General features: G+C 55.2%; 2 protein-coding genes across 2 annotated transcripts in view; both read right to left on the reverse strand.

Moving 5' to 3' along the window:
• Positions 1–6,796: 6,796 nt before the first annotated feature.
• On the reverse strand, positions 6,797–7,652 carry DIRAS3 (DIRAS family GTPase 3). Its single transcript, XM_009909101.2, has one exon. It carries the CDS (start codon positions 7,502–7,504, stop codon positions 6,908–6,910), a length of 597 nt encoding a protein of 198 aa, XP_009907403.1. The 5' UTR covers positions 7,505–7,652; the 3' UTR covers positions 6,797–6,907.
• An 8,765-nt stretch (positions 7,653–16,417) lies between these two features.
• The window catches only part of WLS (Wnt ligand secretion mediator), a 40,354-nt gene continuing 36,207 nt past the window's right edge, over positions 16,418–20,564 (reverse strand). The window contains exons 10-12 of the mRNA XM_054165008.1: positions 20,423–20,506; positions 17,333–17,486; positions 16,418–16,959 (exon numbers count right to left, since the gene is read on the reverse strand). Of these exons, the coding sequence (XP_054020983.1) occupies positions 16,850–16,959; positions 17,333–17,486; positions 20,423–20,506 (348 nt within the window). The 3' untranslated portion in view covers positions 16,418–16,849. The remainder of the gene's footprint in view (positions 16,960–17,332; positions 17,487–20,422; positions 20,507–20,564) is intronic.

The raw sequence follows: 20,564 nt of genomic DNA on the forward strand, positions 1-20,564 counted from the left end.
GCAGCAGCAGTGTCACCAGAGAAGAAACCAGAGCTCAGGTTCCCATTGCCCCTTGTCCTGTCCCTGGGCACCACTGAGCAGAGCCTGGCCCCAGCCTCTTGCCCCCCACAGCTCCTTTAGCTCTTGCTGAGCATTGCTCAGCTGCCCTCTGGGGCTGCTCTTCTGCAGGCTCTCAGCCCCAGGGCTCTCAGCCTTTCCTCCCCACAGAGATGCTCCTGGACCCTCAGCATCTCTCTAGCCTCCACTGGAGTCCCTCCCTCCTTTCTGCACTCCTCCTGTCCTGTCCCATCATCAGATGTATCTTCAACAGAGGGCACAAAAAGGAAAGAATTTGGGGCAGCAGAGTCCTAGAATGGTTTGGGTTGAGAGAGACCTTAAAGATCATCCAGTTCCAACCCCCTGCTGTGGACAAGGACACTTCCCACCAGCCCAGGTTGCTTCAGGCCTTGCCATACAGCAATAGCCTTTATCTAGGAGGCTGCTACTGGGTCTTTGTGATCTTTAGCATTCTCCTTAGCCCTTGGATGCTTTTGAAGTTCTGGAGTGACACCACAGAAGCTCTAGAAGACGCCAGATGACGATCAAGATGCACTTTGCCTCTCCAGGAGAGGCCCTGAGGAGCTGGCCCCTAGGGCCCATGCAAATCAAGAGATCTTGCTTCATCTTCAGAGCTCTTTGATGCATTAATCATGAGCCTGCTCTGCCCTGGGAGAAGGAGCTGGACCCCAGCAATGCTCTGCCTGCTTGTTTGTACAGCAGGCCTGGGTGGACACTCTAGCTGCTCACACTTCCCTCCTGCAAGCAGCAGAAGAGCTGTTTGTGAGTCTCCTCCCTACTGTTTTCTCCTGATACTGAATTTGTTGGTCAGGCTCAGGGAGGAAGCAGCCTCCAACCACTCATAGGATCACAGAATGCTTTGGCTTGGAAGGGACCTTCAAGATCAGCCAGTCCAACCTATCACCCAGCCCTATCCAATCAACCAGACCATGGCACCAAGTGCCTCAGCCAGGCTTTCCTTGAAGATCTCCAAGGGTGGTGACTCCACCACCTCCCTGGGCAGCACATCCAGCCTGAACCTCCCATGGCACAGCTTGAGACTGTGTCCTCTTGTTCTGGTGCTGCTTGCCTGGCAGAAGAGACCAACCCCCACCTGGCTACAACCTCCCTTCAGGCAGCTGTAGACAGAAATGAGGTCTCCCCTGAGCCTCCTCTTCTCCATCTCATTCCACCCCCCTGCCATGGGCAGGGACACCTTCCACCAGCCCAGGTTGCTCAAGGCTTCATCCAGCCTGGCCTTGAACACCTCCAGGGAGAGGACATCCACCACCACCCTGGGCAGCCTGTTCCAGTGTCTCACCGGGTTGGAGGCTCCCCAGGTTCTCTCGACAGCCTCTTCTCTTGACAAGCTCTGCAGGGAAATAATTTGTGTCATTAACTGAGACATGGTTGAGCTTCTGCATGCCAGAGGGGAAGCCTTGGAACAGCTCTAAAGTGGAAGTGCACAGTGAGGCCACAGTGATTTGTCCTCCAGCAGAGAAACAAGCTGGAGGATCTTTTAGGACCCTTCCAACTCAAACCTTTCCATGATTCAGCCTCTTCTGATCTGACACCTTCTGGTCTGAGTATTGATGAAGTCTGTAGGAATGAACCACAGTTAGAGAATCACTAAGGTTGGAAGCAACCTTTCAGATCACCCACTCCAGCCCTTGCCCCAGCACTGCCAGCTCACCACTAACCCTCAGCACCACATCTCCACAGCTTTGAACCCCTCCAGGGATGAGGACTCCACCACTGCCCTGAGCAGCCTGGGCCAGGCTTTGGCAACCTTCAAGGGGAAGAAATTGTTCCTCATGTCCAACCTAAACTTCTCCTGGTGACTCTTGAGGCCATTTCCTCTTGTCCTACCTCTTGTTCCATGGGAGAAGAGACCAACCCCCACCTTGCTCCAACCTCCTTTCAGGGAGATGTGGAGAGCCAGAAGGTCTCCCCTCAGCCTCCCTTTCTCCAGGCTGGACACCCCCAGTTCTCTCCTCAGCCCTGCTCTCCAGACCCTTCCCCAGCTGGTTGCCTTTCTCTGGACCTGCTCTGGAATGCTGCTTCTGAAAATCCTTTCAGAGCTCTGCAGGGGTAGGAGCCAAGGAAGTGATTTTTGAAAGCAAGATTTGAGCCATGTTTTAAAGCAACCTTAAGATGCTGAGATCTGAGGAAAGCACTGCTCTGCTCAGTCCATGCTGCTTTAGAGACAAGCCTAGCTGGGCAAGCCCAGGGACTGATGGTGCTGAGACAGAGGGTAGTGAGGAAACACAGCAAGTGACTTTGCCTGAAGTGTCTCAGCCTTCACCCAACCATCTGTGCTACCAACAGATCTCATGAATCCATCAGGACAACACACAGACAACTGTGCTCACACCATGTTCCCAGAGAGCTGTTGTGGAGGCATTGATAGCAGCTCGAGAAGTTGTCTCCGCATCTGCCACGACCTCCAACTCCTGAAGAGCACTGCAAGGGAAAAACCCAGCGAGTTCTGGCAGTGCCTGAAGCTTGCATTGAATACAGAACACAGAACTGACCAGGTTGGAAAAGACCTCTGAGTCCAGCCTCTCACCCAACACCACCTAAGCAACTCAACCATGGCACCAAGTGCCTCAGCCAGGCTCTTCCTAAACACCTCCAGGGATGGGGACTCCACCACCTCCCTGGGCAGCACATTCCAATGGCCAATCTCTCTTGCTGGGAAGAATTTCTTCCTCACCTCCAGCCTACACCTCCCCTGGCACAGCTTGAGACTGTGTCCTCTTGTTCTGGTGCTGCCTGCCTGGGAGAAGAGACCAACCCCCACCTGGCTCCAGCCTCTCTTCAGGGAGTTGTAGAGAGCAAGAAGGTCTCCCCTGAGCCTCCTCTTCTGCAGGCTAAGCAACCCCAGCTCCCTCAGCCTCTCCTCCCAGGGCTGTGCTCCAGACCCCTCCCCAGCTTTCTTGCCCTTCTCTGGACACCTTCCAGCATCTCAACAGCTTTCCTCACCTGAGGAGCCCAGAACTGGACACAGAATGAGGATACAGAGTGATTGAATGAGGGGAAGGTGGGGGGGAGGGTAAAGGAAAGAACAGCAAAACAACCAACTTGAGAAGCAGTGAGTGCTCCTGCTGCTCACCAGAGATGAGCAGTGTGTCAAGGCAGGACTCCAAGCTGAAGAGCTTGCAGGATGCATAAATAGCTCCATAAACCCCCACGCTCTCATGGCCTCGTGCTGTTGGCAAGCAGTGGTGCAGGACAAAGGCTGGAACCTCACACAAGAGAGGGCTCACACAAGAGAGGCAGCAGAGCTGCTTCTTTACTGCAGACAAACAATAGCCACACAATTCCAGGACCCCAGCGTGGTGGGGTTCAAAGGGGGACCTCTGGAGATCATCCAGGCCAACCCCCTGCTCCAGCAGGGCACCCCCAGCAGCTTGCCCAGCAGCACAATGCCCAGCTGCCTTTGGAAGCTCTCCACACAAGGAGACTCCACAACCTCTCTGGGCAGCCTGCTCCAGGCCCCCAGCACCCTCACACCACTTTCTCCTCCTGTTCAGATGGAACCTCCTGGGTTCCAGCTTGTCCCCATCGCCCCTTGTTGTGTCCCTGGGCACCACTGACAAGAGTGTGCTTCCCTCCATCCTCTTGCCCCCCTCAGGTCCTTTAGCTCTTGCTGAGCATTGCTCAGCTCCCCTTCTGGGGCTGCTCTTCTCCAGGCTAAACTGTGGCACCACATCTACACAACTGCTAAATACCTCCAGGGATGGGGACACCACCACCTGCCTAGGGAAGCCATTCCAATGCCTGAGAACCCAGTGAGTGAGGGATTGCTTCCCAATATCCAACCTAAACTTCCCTTGGTGCAACCTGAGGCCATTTCCTCTTGTCCTATCACTTGCTCCTTGGTTGAACAAGTGACACTTCCTCACTCTTCAGCTGCTCCTCTCCAGACCCTTCAGCAACCTCACTGCCCTCCTTTGGGCCCACTCCAGCTCCTGAATGTCCTTCTTGGAGTGAGGAGCTGAGTCTTTCAAATATGTGAGATATTAACATGGACAGAAAACCTCATGGCTTTGTCTATTATTAGTCTTCAGCAGAAGAACAAATAATGGCTGAGAGGAAAGGTCCTTCTCAAGCAGCTTAAGCAGCAAGCCAACAGTTATTAATAGCTGCTAATGCTTTCAGGCTAAGAAAGGGAATGTTCCTTCCAGCAGCTCCTCTTCCATACTTTGTCCATCTTCATGAATAAAACCATCTCAGCAGAGAAGTGCTATAAAAAGCAGCAGCTCCTCTCTCTCCTGCAAAACATCAGCAGTGCCACACTCACGTGTTGCTGCTAGTACAGCCTGCTGCTGGGAGTAAACTGGATGCACTGCAGGAGCATGGCCTGGGAGCAGCTACCTGTGCTGACTGACTTGGGATCAGAGAATCAGAGAATCACAGAACTGTCAGGGTTGGAAGGGACCTCAAGGATCAACCAGCTCCAGCCCCCTGCCATGGCCAGGGACACCTCACACCGCAGCAGGTTGCTCACAGCCACCTCCAGCCTGGCTGCAAACACCTCCAGGCAGGAGGCTGCCACCACCTCCCTGGGCAGCCTGTGCCAGGCTCTCACCACCCTCCTGGGGAACAACTTCTTCCTCACAGCCAATCTCCATCTCCCCATTTCTAGTTTTGCTCCATCCCCCCCAGTCCTATCCCTCCCTGACACCCTCAAAAGTCCCTCCCCAGCTTTCTTGGAGCTCTCTTCAGATCCTGGAAGGCCACAATGAGGTCTCCTGGGAGCCTTCTCCTCTCCAGCCTGCACAACCCCAACTCCCTCAGTCTGTGCTCACAGCAGAGCAGCTCCAGCCCTCTGCTCCTCCTCCTGGCCCTTCTCTGGACACCTTCCAGCCCCTCCAGATCCTTCCTGGCACAGAGGCTCCAGAACTGACCCCAGAGCTCCAGCTGTGGTCTCAGCAGAGTGGAGCAGAGGGGCAGAATCCCCTCCCTGGCCCTGCTGGCCACACTTCTCCTGCTGCAGCCCAGGCTCTGCTTGGCTCTCTGGGCTGCAAGTGCTCCCTGCTGGCTCCTGTTGAGCTTCTCCTCCCCCAGCACCCCCAGGTCCTTTTCTTCAGGGCTATGCTGTGAGGCTTATCATGGTTGTCTCCTTAACAAGAGGTAAAAGAACCCCAGAGCAGGAGGAAGGAGACAAGAGAATCACAGAATTGCTTTGGTTGGAAAACACCTTTAAGATCATCCAGTCCAACCAATCTCTAACTCTTCCAAGGCTCCTGCTAAACCATGTCCCTCAGCACCACATCTCTGCCTCTTTGAAACACCTCCAGGGGTGGGAATTCAAACACCTCCTTGAGAATCCAGTGGCTGAGAAGCCTTTCAGGGAAGAAGTTTCTTCTAATCTCCAACCTAACCCTCCCCTGGTGCAATTGGAGGCTGTTTGCTCTTATCACTTGTTACTAGAGAGAAAAGGCCAACCCCCACCTGGCTCCAACCTCCTTTCATGGAGCTGTGTAGAGCCAGAAGGTCTTCCCTGAGCCTTCTTTGCTCTAGGCTAAGCAGCCTCACTTCTCCCAGCTCCTCATGGATGGACTAAGCTCGTGCCTCCAGTCCTTTCATTTGTGGAAAGTGGCTGCTGGAGCTTCCAGCCAGAGAGGAGTTTGCTGTAAGCATGCAGCTTCCAGGTGGGAATGGCCCTTCCTGAAGGAGTGTGCCCTGATCTGACCTCTCATACATCTCAACTAAACCCTGGGTAACTTGGACAAAAATCACAGGATCATAACATTATTTGGGTTGGAAAAGACCTCCAAGGTGGTGCAGGCCACCCACCCACCCAACCCCACCGTGGCCATCAAACCACCTCCCCAGGTGCCATGGCCACAGGTTTCTTGGACACCTGCAGGGATGTGGACTCCAGCAGCTCCCTGGGCAGCCTCTGCCAGTCCCTGACCACTCTTGCAGTGAACAAACTGTTCCTCACGTCCCACCTTAGGCTCCCCTGGCACAATTTCAGGCCATGGCTTCTCACTCTATCACCTGATATGAGGCAGAAGAGACCAACCCAAACCATTCTATGAATCTGTGAGCTGTGATGTGTCCCAAGCTGGGAATCCTTGAAACCTAGAAGTGCTCACAGAAATAGAGGTGCTTAGAGCCACAGAGTGGTTTTGGTTGGAGGGGACCTTTAAGATCATAGAGTCCACCCTTCCACCTAAGACCACCAATGCCATCCAACCATGTCCTGAGGGACCATGCCCAGGCCTTTCTTGCACACCTCCAGGGATGCAGCATGCATTTTTTTTCCATGCTAAAAGTGAAGTTTTCCTGTGTGCTCCACAGCTCCCCAAGAGCTGTGCAGTTCTGGGAGTGATCTCAGCTCCACCTGTGTATGATCCATAGAAGGGTTTGGGTTGGAAGGGGCCTTCAAGATCATCCAGTTCCACCCCCCTGCCGTGGGCTGGGACACCTTCCACTAGCCCAGGTTGCTTGAGGCTTCCTCCAGCCTGGCCCTGAGCACCTCCAGGGAGGGGGCAGCCACAGCTCCCCTGGGCACCCTGTTTGCTTTTGTCCTGCCTTTACTCCGCCTCCCCCTGCTCGCTGAGGCAGGAGGCTCCACATTAGCTCTTGGCCAACGTTTTCCTCTCCCCTCAACTTCTGGCATGAAAAACAGAGCTCCTCCTCAGGCCGAATTGCCAACAGCAAACATTTATTGGTTTAAAAAAATAAACATGCAGAAAGCCTCTGTCAAACCACCCCGAGAAACACCCCAGCAGAGGCTGTAGAGCAAAGCAACAGCCCTGTAAGGGATGGATTCATCTGAAACCTCCAGCAGAGATGTGTCTTCCGTGGGGGAGTCCCTCCTCTGACGACACCACCCAAGTCCAGCCAAAGGCAGTCACATAACAGAGCACTTGCCTTGCAGCTTGTCTTTCTTTTTCAGCTGCTTGGCTTTCTTCCCATCCACCTGGAGACTGACAGTTCTCCTCTTCTCCAGATTCAAGAGCTCCTGGAAGAGCTCCTGCACGTTGTAGTTCATTTTGGCCGACGTCTCCATGAAGGAGCACTTCCACTTGCTGGCTAAGGCTTGCCCCTCGCTGGCGTCCAGCTCCCGCTGGGTCTCGTCGCTCTTGTTGCCCACCAGCATGATGGGGATTTTGTGGATGTCCTCTTTGATCTGACAAATCTGCTCAAAGATGGGCTGAAGGTCTTCCAGGGACTGCCTGCTGGTGACCGAGTAGACCAAGATGAAAGCGTGTCCCCTGGATATGGAGAGCCTCTGCATGGCAGGGAACTGGTGGCTCCCCGTGGTGTCGGTGATCTGGAGGGTGCAGATGCTCTTATCGCAGCTGATCACCTGCCGGTAGGTATCCTCGATCGTAGGGATGTAGGTCTCCCTGAAAGTCCCCTTTACAAAGCGGAGCACCAAGGAGCTTTTGCCGACCCCCGCCGCTCCGAACACGACCACCCTGTAATCGTTGCTTTGTTCAGGCATGTCGGCTGCACGGCGGTGATGCCAACCAAGCTCTTAACCCCCCAAAGCCCAGCTTCTTCAAGTTTACACTCCTCTCTCGAGAGGTAGCCTGGAGAGGATGGAGGTGGGAGGGGATAAGTGGAAGAGAGGGGAGAAAACAAGAAAAGAATTGCTCGAGCCGCCTCGGTGCGTGATGGCAATAGGCAATTCAACCAGGCACTCCCCTCCCAGCCTCTCTTTTCTCTTGCCTTAAAGAGAAATCAGCCGCCCCAAGCACTCATCCCGTCCACACTCACCCTTAGGAGAGGGGAAGCCGCCTTCACCTGCAGCCATCGGCTCCTCCGTGCAGAGGAAGGAGCCCAGGCATCTCCTGCCAGCAGCGGGGAAGCTGTGCCGGAGCCCCGGCGCTGCGGGGAGGGCAGGCTTCGCTTGGTGCCTGCCTCCAACGCCGCCTCCCTCCTCCTCCTCCTCCTTCTCTTCTTAGTACCCGCCGGCAGGCAGCGGTCTTGTAGCTCTTGGCTTCCTCTTCTCCATCCAGCCGGTGTCCCCAGAGCTTTTGGCTTTCTCCGTCAGCTCCATCCCCCGGTGCCTCCCGAGCTCAGAGCTCCTGGCTTCCTCTCTCTGTTCCTCTGTGCTCCATCCCCCGGTGCCTCCCGAGCTCAGAGCTCCTGGCTTCCTCTCTCTGTTCCTCTGTGCTCCATCCCCCGGTGCCTCCCGAGCTCAGAGCTCCTGGCTTCCTCTCTCTGTTCCTCTGTGCTCCATCCCCCGGTGCCTCCCGAGCTCAGAGCTCCTGGCTTCCTCTCTCTGTTCCTCTGTGCTCCATCCCCGAGCTCAGAGCTCTTGGCTTCCTCTCTCTGTTTCTTTAGGCTCCATCCACCTGGTGCCTCCCAAGCTTGTAGCTCTTGGCTTTCTCTCTCTGTTTCTCTGTCCAGGGCGGGACAGGACCTGAGGGCAGTGGTGTTTGGGTAAATTGATCATAAATGAGGAGAAATAAGACTTGTGATGGTGAAATACAGCTCTTTATCTGACAGTGTGAGGGAGAGGAACCCAAGTAACAAGGCTTAGTGGTTATAGCCTGAAAGGTTTGCTGGCACCTCGGAGGGAAAGCTGCAGGAGGACCTCATGGAATCCCAGACTGGTTTGGGTTGGAAGGGACTTCTAAAGGTCATCTAATCCAATCTCCCTGAGCTCCACAGGGACAGCTGCACCCAGAGCAGGTTGCACAGAGCCCCAAACAACCTGACCTGCAATGGTTCCAGGGATGGGGCAGCTCACACCTCTCTGGGCAGCCTGGGTGAGGATCTCATGACCCCCAGTGTCAAACATTTCTTCCTTCTCTCCAGTCTCAATCTCCCTCTTCTAGTTCAAACCATCCCCCCTTGGGCTGTCACAGGAGGCCCTGCTGAGAAGGCTCCAGGGATGGGGCTGAGAAGGCTCCAGGGATGGGGCAGAGAAGGCTCCAGGGATGGGGCTGAGAAGGCTCCAGGGATGGGGCTGAGAAGGCTCCAGGGATGGGGCATCTTGCAGCTCTCTGGGGTTTCCTGGCTGTGTATTTCAAGCTCTCTGTTTACATCTGATGTATCTGTGTGTGGTTTGGGTGTTTCCAGCTCTGAAGTGCCTGTGTTGATGTTTGCAGCTCTGTGTTTGCATATTTGTACCTTACCTTCTTGTATTTACAGACTGGGGTGTAAACAGTGCAAGAATTCAGGTTGTAACTGGAGAGACCTTGCAAAGAGCAGAAGTCCTCTCCCTGCCTGAGCATGTTTGATAGCTGCTGCTCAGGAACTGGAAGGCATCAAAAGTCTGCCTGCAGCTTCCTGATCCACCCTCTTGAAGCAGTGTCCTGGGATCTGTGCTCAGAGGGAGCCATGTGCACCTCCTGCTCCGGCTGCAGGGAGCAGCCAAAGCTCTGCCGACTCCTTGCAGTCAAAACAAATTGCTTCTCCCAGCACATGGTGCTTGGTAACACAGCCCCAGAGAATGGGTTGGGTTGGAAGGGTCCTCACAAGCAGGAGCACGTGGAGCCATGTTTTGCTGTGAGCATGGCTGCGTGGGCAGCTGGAGCTCACCTTCCTCTCGAGGTCTGTGGACGGTTTCCATCCTTCCTGCTGCAGAAGGAAGTCTTTGCCCACCGCAGCGCTCCCTGTGCTGGAGATGTGCCTGTCTTTGTTCTGAGCACTGCCTTGAGAAGAGCAGATCTGAGCCAGGAACCAAACTGGCTCTGCATGAGGAGGTGGTGACAACCTCCCCTGTCAGAGCAGCAGCTGCTGCAGTCCCCCCACGGCTCAGCTGCTGCTGCACAACAGAGCATCTGCAGAGAAGACAGAGACACGTTGGTGCTACTCATCAGCCACCCACAGCAGGGCTGTGCCACCCCACATCACTTTCAGGGGAGTACCTGATGGGTCTAGAATCCTTGTGCCAGGCTCTCAGACTGCTGCTTATGCATCAGCAGGAGAATTTCTGAGGGCTGCAGAGGTGGTGGTTCCCTTTCCAGGTAGCTTTGAGGGAAAGCACACAGTGGCAGTCTTGTGCTCTGGAGCCTTCATCGTCTCTGCTGCCCTTCTTTGGACAAGCTCCAGTACCTCAAACCTCATTGCCCTGGGAGATCATGGGTGCCCCCTCCCTGGAGATGTTCCAGGCCAGGCTGGCTGAGGCCTCAAGCAGCCTGGTCTAGTGGAAGGTGTCCCTGCTCATGGCAGGCAAATTGGAACCAGATAATCTTCAAGGTCCCTTGCAACCCAAACTATGACTCCTGTCCAAAGCCTGAGATAACAAAGCAGCCAAAGGAGAGGACAGTATTTAAACCATCTCAGCAAGGAACTCCCTGTGTGGAGCCATCACACCTTGGCTCAGCTGGCCTGCAGCCTGCCCACGAGCATGTGGGGAGCAGGAGCTCGATGTCCCCCAGTGCCTGAGGGCACAGCAGCGAGAGCACACCACCCAGCAAAACGCCATCTGCAGCGATCTGGGAAGCTGCTGCCAGCCAGCAGGACCTTCAGAGAGGTTCCTGCAGGAGGGCTGGATGCTGCAGGAGCAGGGATCAATTTAATTAGCTTATCTCAGCCCAGTAATCAAAATTAATGGCAGTGGGAGGGAGCCCTTCCAGTGGGACCTGAAAGAGCAAGTCAAGGAAATGCCTCAGCAGCGTCTGCCTGGGCAGTGGGAGCAAATGGACATCCTGCAGTAGATGCCATCACAGCTGAGGGGGGAGGAGAAAGCTGACCAGATGCTGCTGGGGCAGCACCAGCTCTGGGGTCATCCTGATGACAACCAAGACCTAAACCCCTCAGAGTTACCCCAAAAATCTCTGACACCTTGCAGAGCAGTTCGGAGCGGGAGTAGCACCGGCAGCAGAGGCAGCTGAGCCTCCAGCCCTGCCTGGGGCAGGATTGTCCTGCTCCAGACTCACATGCCAGAGATGAAGAGGCAGAAGGTGCCAACCATTGTGTTTTATTTAGAACCCCAGATCTGAGGCCTGAAGCTTCTATTGATTTCCTGTAATAGTCTCTGCCACAGGAAGAGCTCCAAGAGGCAGCAGCTCTCCGGCAAGTGCAGCGTCAGGTGCTAAGGAGCAAAGCAGATCCATGACCCCTCTGAGAGCCAGCCACACAGCAAAACTCTTCCAGAAGCAGCCCTGGTGCTGCTTCTTGCTTGTTTTATCTCAGTACAGCATCACAGATTGCACTGGGCTGGAGGGGACCCTCAAAGGTCACCTTGTCCAACCACCCTGCAGTCAGCAGAGACATCTGCAACGAGAGCAGGCTGCTCAAGGCCGTTCAAGTTTGACCTTGGATGTCTCTAGGGATGGAGCCTCAACCACATCACTGGGCAACCTGTTCCAGTGTTCCACCACTCTCATTCTGAAGAACTTCCTCCTAATATCCAACCTAAATCTCCCCTGCTCCAGTTTCAAACCAGTGCCTCTCATCCTACCACCACAGCCCCTTCTAAACAGTCCCTCCCCAGCCCTCCCGTGGGTTTGGGTGGCAGAAGGCACATTTTTCACTGCCCCACAACATACAGATCCTCTGGGGACAGCTGGGAGCTGGTTTTAAAAGGACCCAGAGAAACCACCAGCTCCTCCTTCAAGCTAGCCACTGATGACAGCACCATCACACCTGGAGACAGCCTCAGACCGCTGCTGGGACACTCAAGCTTGCTCACTCACAAGCTCCTTCCTCCCTTTTTAAGCTGGGAAGCATTGGCCAGGTCCCTCCCTTGCTGCTTGCTGGAGATTCTGCCCAGCAAGCCTGTGGTGAAACACAGCCAAGTAACCTTTGGGGATCCACTGGGGAGTGGGCCCATGGGAACCTTGGGATGTGCAGCATGGCACCTGGGCCAGGGAGACCACTGGCATCAGTCCAGGCTGTGGGTGAAGGGCTGGAGAGCAGCCCTGAGGAGGACTTGGGGTGCTGGTGGGTGCAAAGCTGGACATGAGCTGGCACCAAGCACTGCCAGCCCAGAGCCAGCCCTGTCCTGGGCTGATCCCCAGCAGTGTGGGCAGCAGGGGCAGGGAGGGGATTCTGTTCTGCCCCTCTGCTGTGCTCTGCTGAGACCCCACCTGCAGGGCTGGGCCAGCTCTGGAGTGCTCAGCACGGACAGGGACCTGTTGGAGCAGGGCCAGAGGAGGAGACAGCAATGCTGGGAGGACTGGAAGCCCTCTGGTATGAGACCAGGCTGAGAGAGTTGGGGTTGTTCTGCCTGGAGAAGAGAAGGCTCCAGGGAGAGCTTCTGGTGGCCTTTCAGGACTTCAAGGGGCTGATCAGAAAGCTGGGGACCCCTCTGGAAGGGTAGGTCAGGTCTAGGAAAGGCTCAAAGAAAGATGACAAAAATCATAGGTTGTAGCCAGGTAGGGGTTGGGCTCTTCTCCCAGGCAAGCAGCATCAGAACAAGAGGACACAGTCTCAAGCTGTGCCAGGGGAGGTTCAGGCTGGATGTTAGGAAGAAATTCTTCCCAGCAAGAGAGATTGGCCCTTGGGATGTGCTGCCCAGGGAGGTGGTGGAGTCCCCATCCCTGGAGGTGTTTAAGAAGAGCCTGAGTGAGGCACTTGGTGCCATGGTTGAGTTGCTTAGGTGGTGCTGGGTGATAGGATAGACTTGATGATCTCAAAGGTCTATCCCATCCTATCCCATCCTATCCCATCCTATCCTATCCTATCCTATCCTATCCTATCCTATCCTATCCTATCCTATCCTATCCTATCCTATCCTGCTGTTGGGGTTGGAAGAGAGCTTTAACATCACTCAACCATTAACCCAGCACTGCGAGGCCACCTCTAAGCCACGTCCCTCAGCACCACGCCGGTTAGCAGAACTTCCACGAGGGCAGAATCTTCAGCCGCGACCCTTCCCCACGTTTTGAGACCCGAGGGCCGTCGGAGGCACTTGTGGAGCTGCCTGCGGGCCCCTGGTGCTGGCAGCAGAGGGCAGCAAAGAGCGCGGCCGGCAGAGCCGAGCGGCGAGGCCCCGCGGGAGGCTGCGGAGGGCTGGCAGCGCCTGCAGAGGCAGGAGCCTGCTCCGCTGCAACCCGGCGCTGCTGCAGCTGCTGCACCGCCTCTGCCCCGGCTCGCAGCAGCCTCGCTTCCTCGCCGCGGCACAGGCAGCGTAGCCTACAGAGGCTGCAGAAGAAACGGGGCCAGCGGAGCTGCTCGAAGAGGAGCACCCCATTCCCCTCCGCCATGGGAACTGAGCAGAAGCGCTTGGGTTGGAAGGAGCCTTAAACATCATCTCGACCCTCATCCTGTGTGCTGGTGAAAGGGAACTGACGCTGTCAGGCTGTGCTGCTGGTCAGCGAGACATGGGCAGGCTGGAGAGGGGGTGGCTGGAGGGAAGGTGTAGGGTCCTGTGCCTGGGGAGGAACAAGCCCCTGCAGCAGGGCAGGTGAGGGGGAACCTGGAGAGCAGCTCTGTGGAGAGCTACCTGGGAGTGCTGGTGGAGAAAAAGTTGCCCACAAGTCAGCAGTGTGCCCTTGGGGCCAAGGTGGCCAATGGTCTCCTGAGGGGGCATGAATGTGGCCAGCACATTAAGGGAGGTTCTCCTCCACCTCTGTGCTAGGGAGGCCACAGCTAGAAATGGAGGTCCACATCTGGGCCTCCAAGCTCAAGAGAGACAGGGAACTGCTGCAGAGAATCCAGTGGAGGCTCCAAAAGTGCTGAGGAGGAGAGGCTGAGAGCCCTGGGGCTGTTGAGCCTGCAGAAGAGCAGCCCCAGAGGGGAGCTGAGCAATGCTCAGCAAGAGCTAAAGGACCTGTGGGGGGCAAGAGGTAGGAGCCAGTCTTCCCAGTGGTGCCCAGGCACAGGGCAAGGGGCAATGGACACAAACTGGAACCTAGGAGGTTCCATCTGACCAGGAAGAGAAACTTGTTTGTTGTGAGGGTGCTGGGGGCCTGGAGCAGGCTGCCCAGAGAGGCTGTGGAGTCTCCTTGGGCAGAGAGCTCCCAAAGCCAGCTGGGCATTGTGCTGCTGGGCAAGCTGCTGGGGGTGCCCTGCTTGAGCAGAGGGGTTGGAGTGGCTGATCTCCAGAGGTCCCTTCCAGCCCCTGCCTGTGCTGGGACTCTGACTGCAGTGAACCACAAGAAGCCAACTCCACAAAGTTGGGTATTTTATTTAAATTAACACAACTACAGGTTTCCCAGGTCGCCTACAGCACTCTGTAAAAACTGAACTCAACCTACCCATAAAAAGGAGAGAGCAAAAGCAGCCCCAGGGACCGTTTGACAGATGAGTAGGGCTCAGGAATGAAGAGATAAAAACCTACCCCACCCACCCCTGCACGCAGCCCCAGGACCCAGATCGTTAGTGTTTGACACACAGTTTGCTTTTGAAGCTGCAGCTCCCCCTCCTCAAGTGCCTGAGGAGCCTTCAGAAAACTAAGCTGTAAAAAAACACAAAGAAACCATGGACAACATCTACCAGGACAACATAAATACCACACAAACCCCAACACAACCAGGGGGAAAAAACCCAACCAAACCAGGACCTTAAAGCTGCAAAGTCGAGCACTCAAGTTGGGAAGTACCAGAGCTGAGGATGTGCATTAGCTTAGTTCACTTGGGAGCTGGAACAGCTACTGAAGGGAGGACCCCAAGCTAGGAACCTGGGCTGCACCCCCAGCTAAGCACCTAGGCAGGAGCTCAAGCCAGAAGCCCAAGCTAGGAATCCAGTTAGGAGCCCAAGCTAAGAACCCAGGCAGGAGCCCAAGGCAGGAGCCCAAGCCAGGAGCCCAAGCTAGGAACTCAGGCAGGAGCCCAAGGCAGGAGCCCAAGCTAGGAACCCAGGCAGGAGCCCAAGCCAGGAGCCCAAGCTAAGAACCCAGGCAGGAGCCCAAGCCAGGAGCCCAAGCTAGGAACCCAGGCAGGAGCCCAAGCCAGGAGCCCAAGGTAGGAACCCAGGCAGGAGCCCAAGCAAGGAGCCCAAGCTAAGAACCCAGGCAGGAGCCCAAGCCAGGAGCCCAAGCTAGGAACCCAGGCAGGAGCCCAAGCCAGGAGCCCAAGCTAGGAACCCAGGCAGGAGCCCAAGCCAGGAGCCCAAGCCAGGAGCCCAAGCTAGGAACCCAGGCAGGAGCCCAAGCCAGGAGCCCAAGCTAGGAGCCCAAGCTAGGAGCCCAGGCAGGAGCCCAAGCTAAAAACCCAGGCAGGAGCCCAAGCTGGGGCCCCCAAGCTGAGAAGCCTGCAGCACCCCAAGTAGCAACCCCAAGCTAGGACTTCTTTCCTTACTGAAACTACTAAAGAGTGGCATCTTGGCAGCCACAGGGTGAAGGTGCTGTGCCAGCACTTACTCCACATCTAATAACTGTGCCCCTCTCTCATTTTACTTCCCCACATCCCCCAGCACAGGGGCACTGTTGTCCCTGTCCAGAAGAAATCCCATCCCAGACTTCAAGAGGATGATCAGTGTTCCAGTTCAAGTATCCAAGATCAAGTGGAGTGACCTCACTTCTGGCATTCCCCAGTTTCCCTTTCCTTTTGCAGCCTCAGCACTCTAAGGAGCCAGGTGTCCTGGCAGAAGTTCTCAGAATCCAAGGGCCACATGCCAGCTCTTCCCAGGACAACGGATCCAGCAGTGCCTGTCAGCAGCTCTGGAAGGTCTCCCTTCGTGTCTGACCAGATGGCAGCAGCAGATTCTTCCATTTTAGGGACAAAACTTGGAGGTTGAGTTACCTTTTATTAGCAGTTGACACAGGTGTTTACTAGTTGCAGGTGATGAGGTTTCTCTGGATCCTCCAAAGGAGGAGCACAGATCCTCCTTGGCCACCCTTCGTCCCCCACACACCATTGAGACTTCACTGGTTGCCAGCACAAACCAGTTGACACCTCCACTCCACACCAGTTCCCATTCCCATTCTCCCAGTGAGGCATGGCATGGGGCTGAGTGTCCTCATCACCTCCTCCTGCTCTGTGTGGGACAAGAGGATTTTTGTCCAGTCCAATAATCCCTGGAAGAATCCAGCTCTGCCAGCTGTGCTCCACCCTGGCAGGGCAGCCTGGTGCCCTCTGCCCGGCTCACAGGCAGGAGAAGCAAGAAGACACCATCCCTGCCATGGCCTCTCTCTTCTCCTCAAGGCACATGAGCAGCACAAGAAGGAAGGAGCTGGAACAAAAAAAAAGGTAAAACAGAGGAAGGCAAAAAAAGAAGACATAAAAATAAGAGGAATCAAGGAAGCCAAGAAGGCTGAGCCCAGGCTGGAGCTGGTGGTGGGACTGACGTTCTCTGTTAACTCAGGACAGGAGCACTCTTCTCTCCTCAGGCATCCAGTTTGCACACTCCCCTGTGTGAACAAACACCTACTGAGGAGGCATCTTGCTGCTGCTCCTCAGCCTCATTCCACTCCAGGTGACAGAGGCTCACTGTGGAGCTGCAGGGCTCTGCTGAAGGCCTCAAACGCGGCTGCAGCCCACCACAGGCGCCGGGAGTCAGTGTTTTTACAGCGAGGCTTTAGCCTTCCCCTCAGCCAACACCTTGAGGGGAAAAGCCCCAACCCTTCACCACTGAAGATGGTGCTCCTCATCTGAGCTCCCCAGGCACCACCCTTATGCACAGGCACACCAGAACCACACCAAAGCCCCCCCAAGGTCATCTCTCGTCCCTTCCTGACTGCACGACTTTGCAACCGCAACGCTCTCCCTGCAGGTCTGTAGGTGCTGGAGTGTAACCCAATAGACAAAGCCCTCCCACCCCCCAGGAATAACTACACCATATCAAAGAGGTTACAAATGTTCTGCCAGGTGACACTGCTCGGTGTCACCCACCACGGGATGGGGTGCTCCAGGAGCGAGCTAGGTCGGAGAGGCCTCCTTGCAGGGGGGCACTGTGTTGTCCTCTGCTCTCCACCCCAGTCTGGCTGCCAGCTGAGGGCCCCTCAGCCTCACTCCTGAGCCTCCTTCCGAGCCAGCTTGTAAACCTCCGTGGGGCCGTCCACGTGGGTGATGGTGGTGGTCAGCTGAAGCTCTTCCCCACTGTTCACACCCAGGTCACCTGAGAGAAAAAGTCACTGTCAGCTCGGCCTCACAGGCAGGTACCTGACCATCAGAAAGCTAAAGATTCATCTTATGTCCTCCAAGCTCTCAGGAGCTACCTGAGCTATGGGCTTCAATGCTTGGAGCCTGAGGCAGGGTCAGTTTAGATGGGACATCAGGAGGAAGTTTTTCCACAATGAGGGCGGTGAGACACCGGCATCACAGAGCTGTCAGGGCTGGAAGGGACCTCAAGGCTCAGCCAGCTCCAACCCCCTGCCACAGCCAGGGACACCTCACACTGCAGCAGGCTGCTCACAGCCACCTCCAGCCTGGCTGCAAACACCTCCAGGCAGGAGGCCTCCAGCACCTCCAGATGCTGCAGAGGCACTTACCATTGGACTGGTCATCGCCATAGTTCTTGTGGGAGGGTGCATAGAGGAACATCAAGGCGAAGACGTAGAGGTTCCACATGCCGTAGATGCCGGTGAAGAAGGCACTGTTCACCTGGATCGTCACGTCCCCCCACTTCCAGTGCCCTTCTGTCACCTGCCCAGCACAGAACACACACACACAGGACACTCAGCCACACCAAACTCTGCAGAGGGGGCCCCCAGGAAGCACCAACTTGGAGTAAATCGCTGAGAAAGAGCCCTCCTCCAGCTCTGAAGTTGCAGTAAATGAGTAAGAAAGTGAACTCCTACAGCTGTAACCTGGAGTGAACCAGAAGGAGAATGGGCCCCAAAAGCATTCACTTGGAGTAAATCAGTGAGAAGGCAACCCCCTAAAGCACCACCTGGGAGTAAATAAGCAAGAAAGCAGAGCCCAAACCCCACTTAGAGCAAATCAGTAAGAAAAGCAACCCCAAAAACCCTAACTTGGAGTAAATCAGTAAGAAGGCAACCCCCTAAAGCACCAACTAGGAGTGTATCAGTAAGAAAGCAACCCCTTAAAACACCAACTAGGAGTAAGCAAGAAAGTAGACCCCAAACCCACTTTATTTGGAGTAAGTCAGTAAGAAAATGAACCCCAAAACCCCTAACTTGGAGTAAATCAGTAAGAAAGCAACCCCCCTGAAGCACCAACTAGGAGTAAAGCAGCAAGTGTCCCCTGAAAGCTTTACTATGGAGTAAATTAGTAAGAAAGTGAACCCCTAAAGCTCTAACTTGGCAGGAAATCGATTGGAAAATAAACTCCAAATGCTCCAGCTTGGAGTAAATCAATACAAAAAATGAACCCCTCAAAACCCACCAACTTGGGGGTAAATCAGGAAGGAAATGAAACCTGCAAGTTGGAGTAAATGGGTAGGAAAGTGAACCCCTAAAGCTCTGACTTGCAGTAAATCAGTATTAAAACAAACCTCAAAAGCACTAACTTGGAGTAAATCACTAAGTGACCCCCCCCTAAAGCTACAACTTGGAGTAAATCAGCAGGACAATGAACCCCAGCAGCTCTGACTTGGAGCAAATCGATGTGAAAGCAAGTCCCAAAAGCTCTGGGTTGGAGTAAATGAGTAAGAAAGTGTAGCTCTAAAGCTCCAACTTGGAGTAAATCAATATGAAAGTGAGCCCCAGAAGCTCTGACTTGGGAGTAAGTCAGTAAAGCACCAACCTGGGAGGAAATCAGCAGCAAAATGCACCCTAAAAGCTGTGACTTGGGAGTAGAGCAGTAAGAAAGTGAACCTCACAGCAGCCAACACGGAGCACATCCCCAAGAACAGCACCAGTTCAAGAGGATGGAGTAAAGTGAGTGTGTGAGAGTCAGAGAGGCACAAGTCAGGCTGGGATTCTCCTCCTGAGCCTCAGGCTGCAGGGAAACAAATAAAAGCCAGTCCCAACCAACCAATTCCCTGAGGATTTCCCTGGCTCCCATTCCTCAGCCTGGAATGAGACAAACCCCCTCACAGCCCACCTGCTGCAAGGGCTGAGCTGAGCCAAGCTTGCCACCACAAAGAGCAGCTCCTAGGAGACCACGAGGCAGGTGTGAAACCATCAGGCTGCTATAAATAGAGCTTTGAGAGCAGGAGAAGCTGCATGAATAATGCGAGGAGCTCCTGTGCTGCCGGCAGAGCAGGGGCTGGCAGCAGCAGCCCCTGGAGGTCTGTCAGGATTTAGGAAGACATGGAACCACAGACTGCTTTGGGTTGGAAGGGGCCTATAAAGGGCATCTAGGCCAACTTCCCTGCAGGCAAGCAGGGCCAGCCCCAACTAAACCAGGTGGCTCAGAGCCACATCACGCCGGCGCTTGAATGGCTCCGGGGATGAGGCCTCCACCGCCTCCTTGGGCAACCTCTTCCAGTGTCTCACCACCCTCACAGTGAGGAACTTCATCCTGATGCCCAGTCTAAATCTGCTCTGCTGCAGTTTGAACCCATCATCCCTGGTCCTGTCACAACAGGTCCTGCTAAGAAGTCTGTCCCCAGTTTGCTCTCAGTGGACACCACTGAGCAGAGTCCGGCCCCAGCCTCTTGCCCCCAACAGCTCCTTTAGCTCTTGCTGAGCACTGAGCAGATCCCCTCTGGGGCTGCTCTTCTGCAGGCTCAACAGCCCCAGGGCTCTCAGCCTTTCCTCCTCACAGGGATGCTCCAGGCCCCTCAGCATCTTTGTAGCCTCCCCTGGACTCTCTCCAGCAGCTCCCTGTCTCTCTTGTCCTGGGGAGGCCAGAACTGGACTCAGGACTATACACGCAGCCTCACCAGGGCAGATTAGAAGGGGAGGAGAACCTCCCTCAACCTGCTGACCAAGCTTTTCTTCATGCACCCCAGGAGAGCACTGTCCTCCTTGGCCATGAGGGCACACTGACATCTTTGAAACAGATGCAAGCTGAAAAATCCCTTGGAGTCAACCACCAAAGCAGATTAAGGAGCATTAGAAGCTGACTTGTGCAGAGGCCACATCACAACTCAGAACAGAGAGGGCCAGACACTGTTGGAAGCAGCCAGGCTGCAAAGCCAGGCCAGGAAGGTTCAGTTGTGCTGTTTCTCTGTGGCCACACAAAGCCACCAGATCCTTTCAATGGGAGCAGAAGTGTTTTCTTCTCCTGCTGAGTTCTCAGAAGTGACTAAATCACGCTGGCTGATGCTTCAAACAGTGCGGCCCCAAAGCTCGCCGTGAGCCAAAGGCCGTTGTGAAAGCCTCAGGCACAGCCATTTACTGCAGAGCTTCAAAGAGAGATGAAAACAGCTTCCTGAGCAGCAGCTTAGCACCAGACCTGCTTGTGACAGCCAAGTGAGCCATGTCACTGGTGGCTAGGGCATCACAGAACGGGCTGGGTGGGAAGGGACCTTTAAAGGTCATCCAGTCCAACCCCTGCAGCCAACAGGGACAGCTGCAACTAGAGCAGGCTGTGGGCTGGCAGCACTTGGTGCCCACGCAGGTCCAGCTTTTCACCCACCAGCACCCCAAGCCCCTCTCCACAGGGCTGCTGTCCATGCTGTCATGATCAGAGGGTGATGCTCTCCAGGACAGCCAAGCTTCCCCACTCACCTGGCTCACGATGAAGAAGATGACCGTCATGGCTGCGCACGCCAGGGTGATGAGCATCAGGAACTTGAACCTAAAAATCAGCCCCTGTTGAGAGAGAAATGTCACTGCTCACATGAACAGCACCCACAGCCACCCACTTTTG

The sequence above is a fragment of the Dryobates pubescens genome, chromosome 11 (genome assembly GCF_014839835.1).
Source record: "Dryobates pubescens isolate bDryPub1 chromosome 11, bDryPub1.pri, whole genome shotgun sequence".
NCBI classification, from domain to species: Eukaryota; Metazoa; Chordata; class Aves; order Piciformes; family Picidae; genus Dryobates; species Dryobates pubescens.

What these genes read in the sequence shown, in the direction of transcription:
- DIRAS3 (XM_009909101.2), bottom strand. Translation starts at nt 7,504, where the DNA reads ATGCCTGAACAAAGCAACGATTACAGGGTGGTCGTGTTCGGAGCGGCG.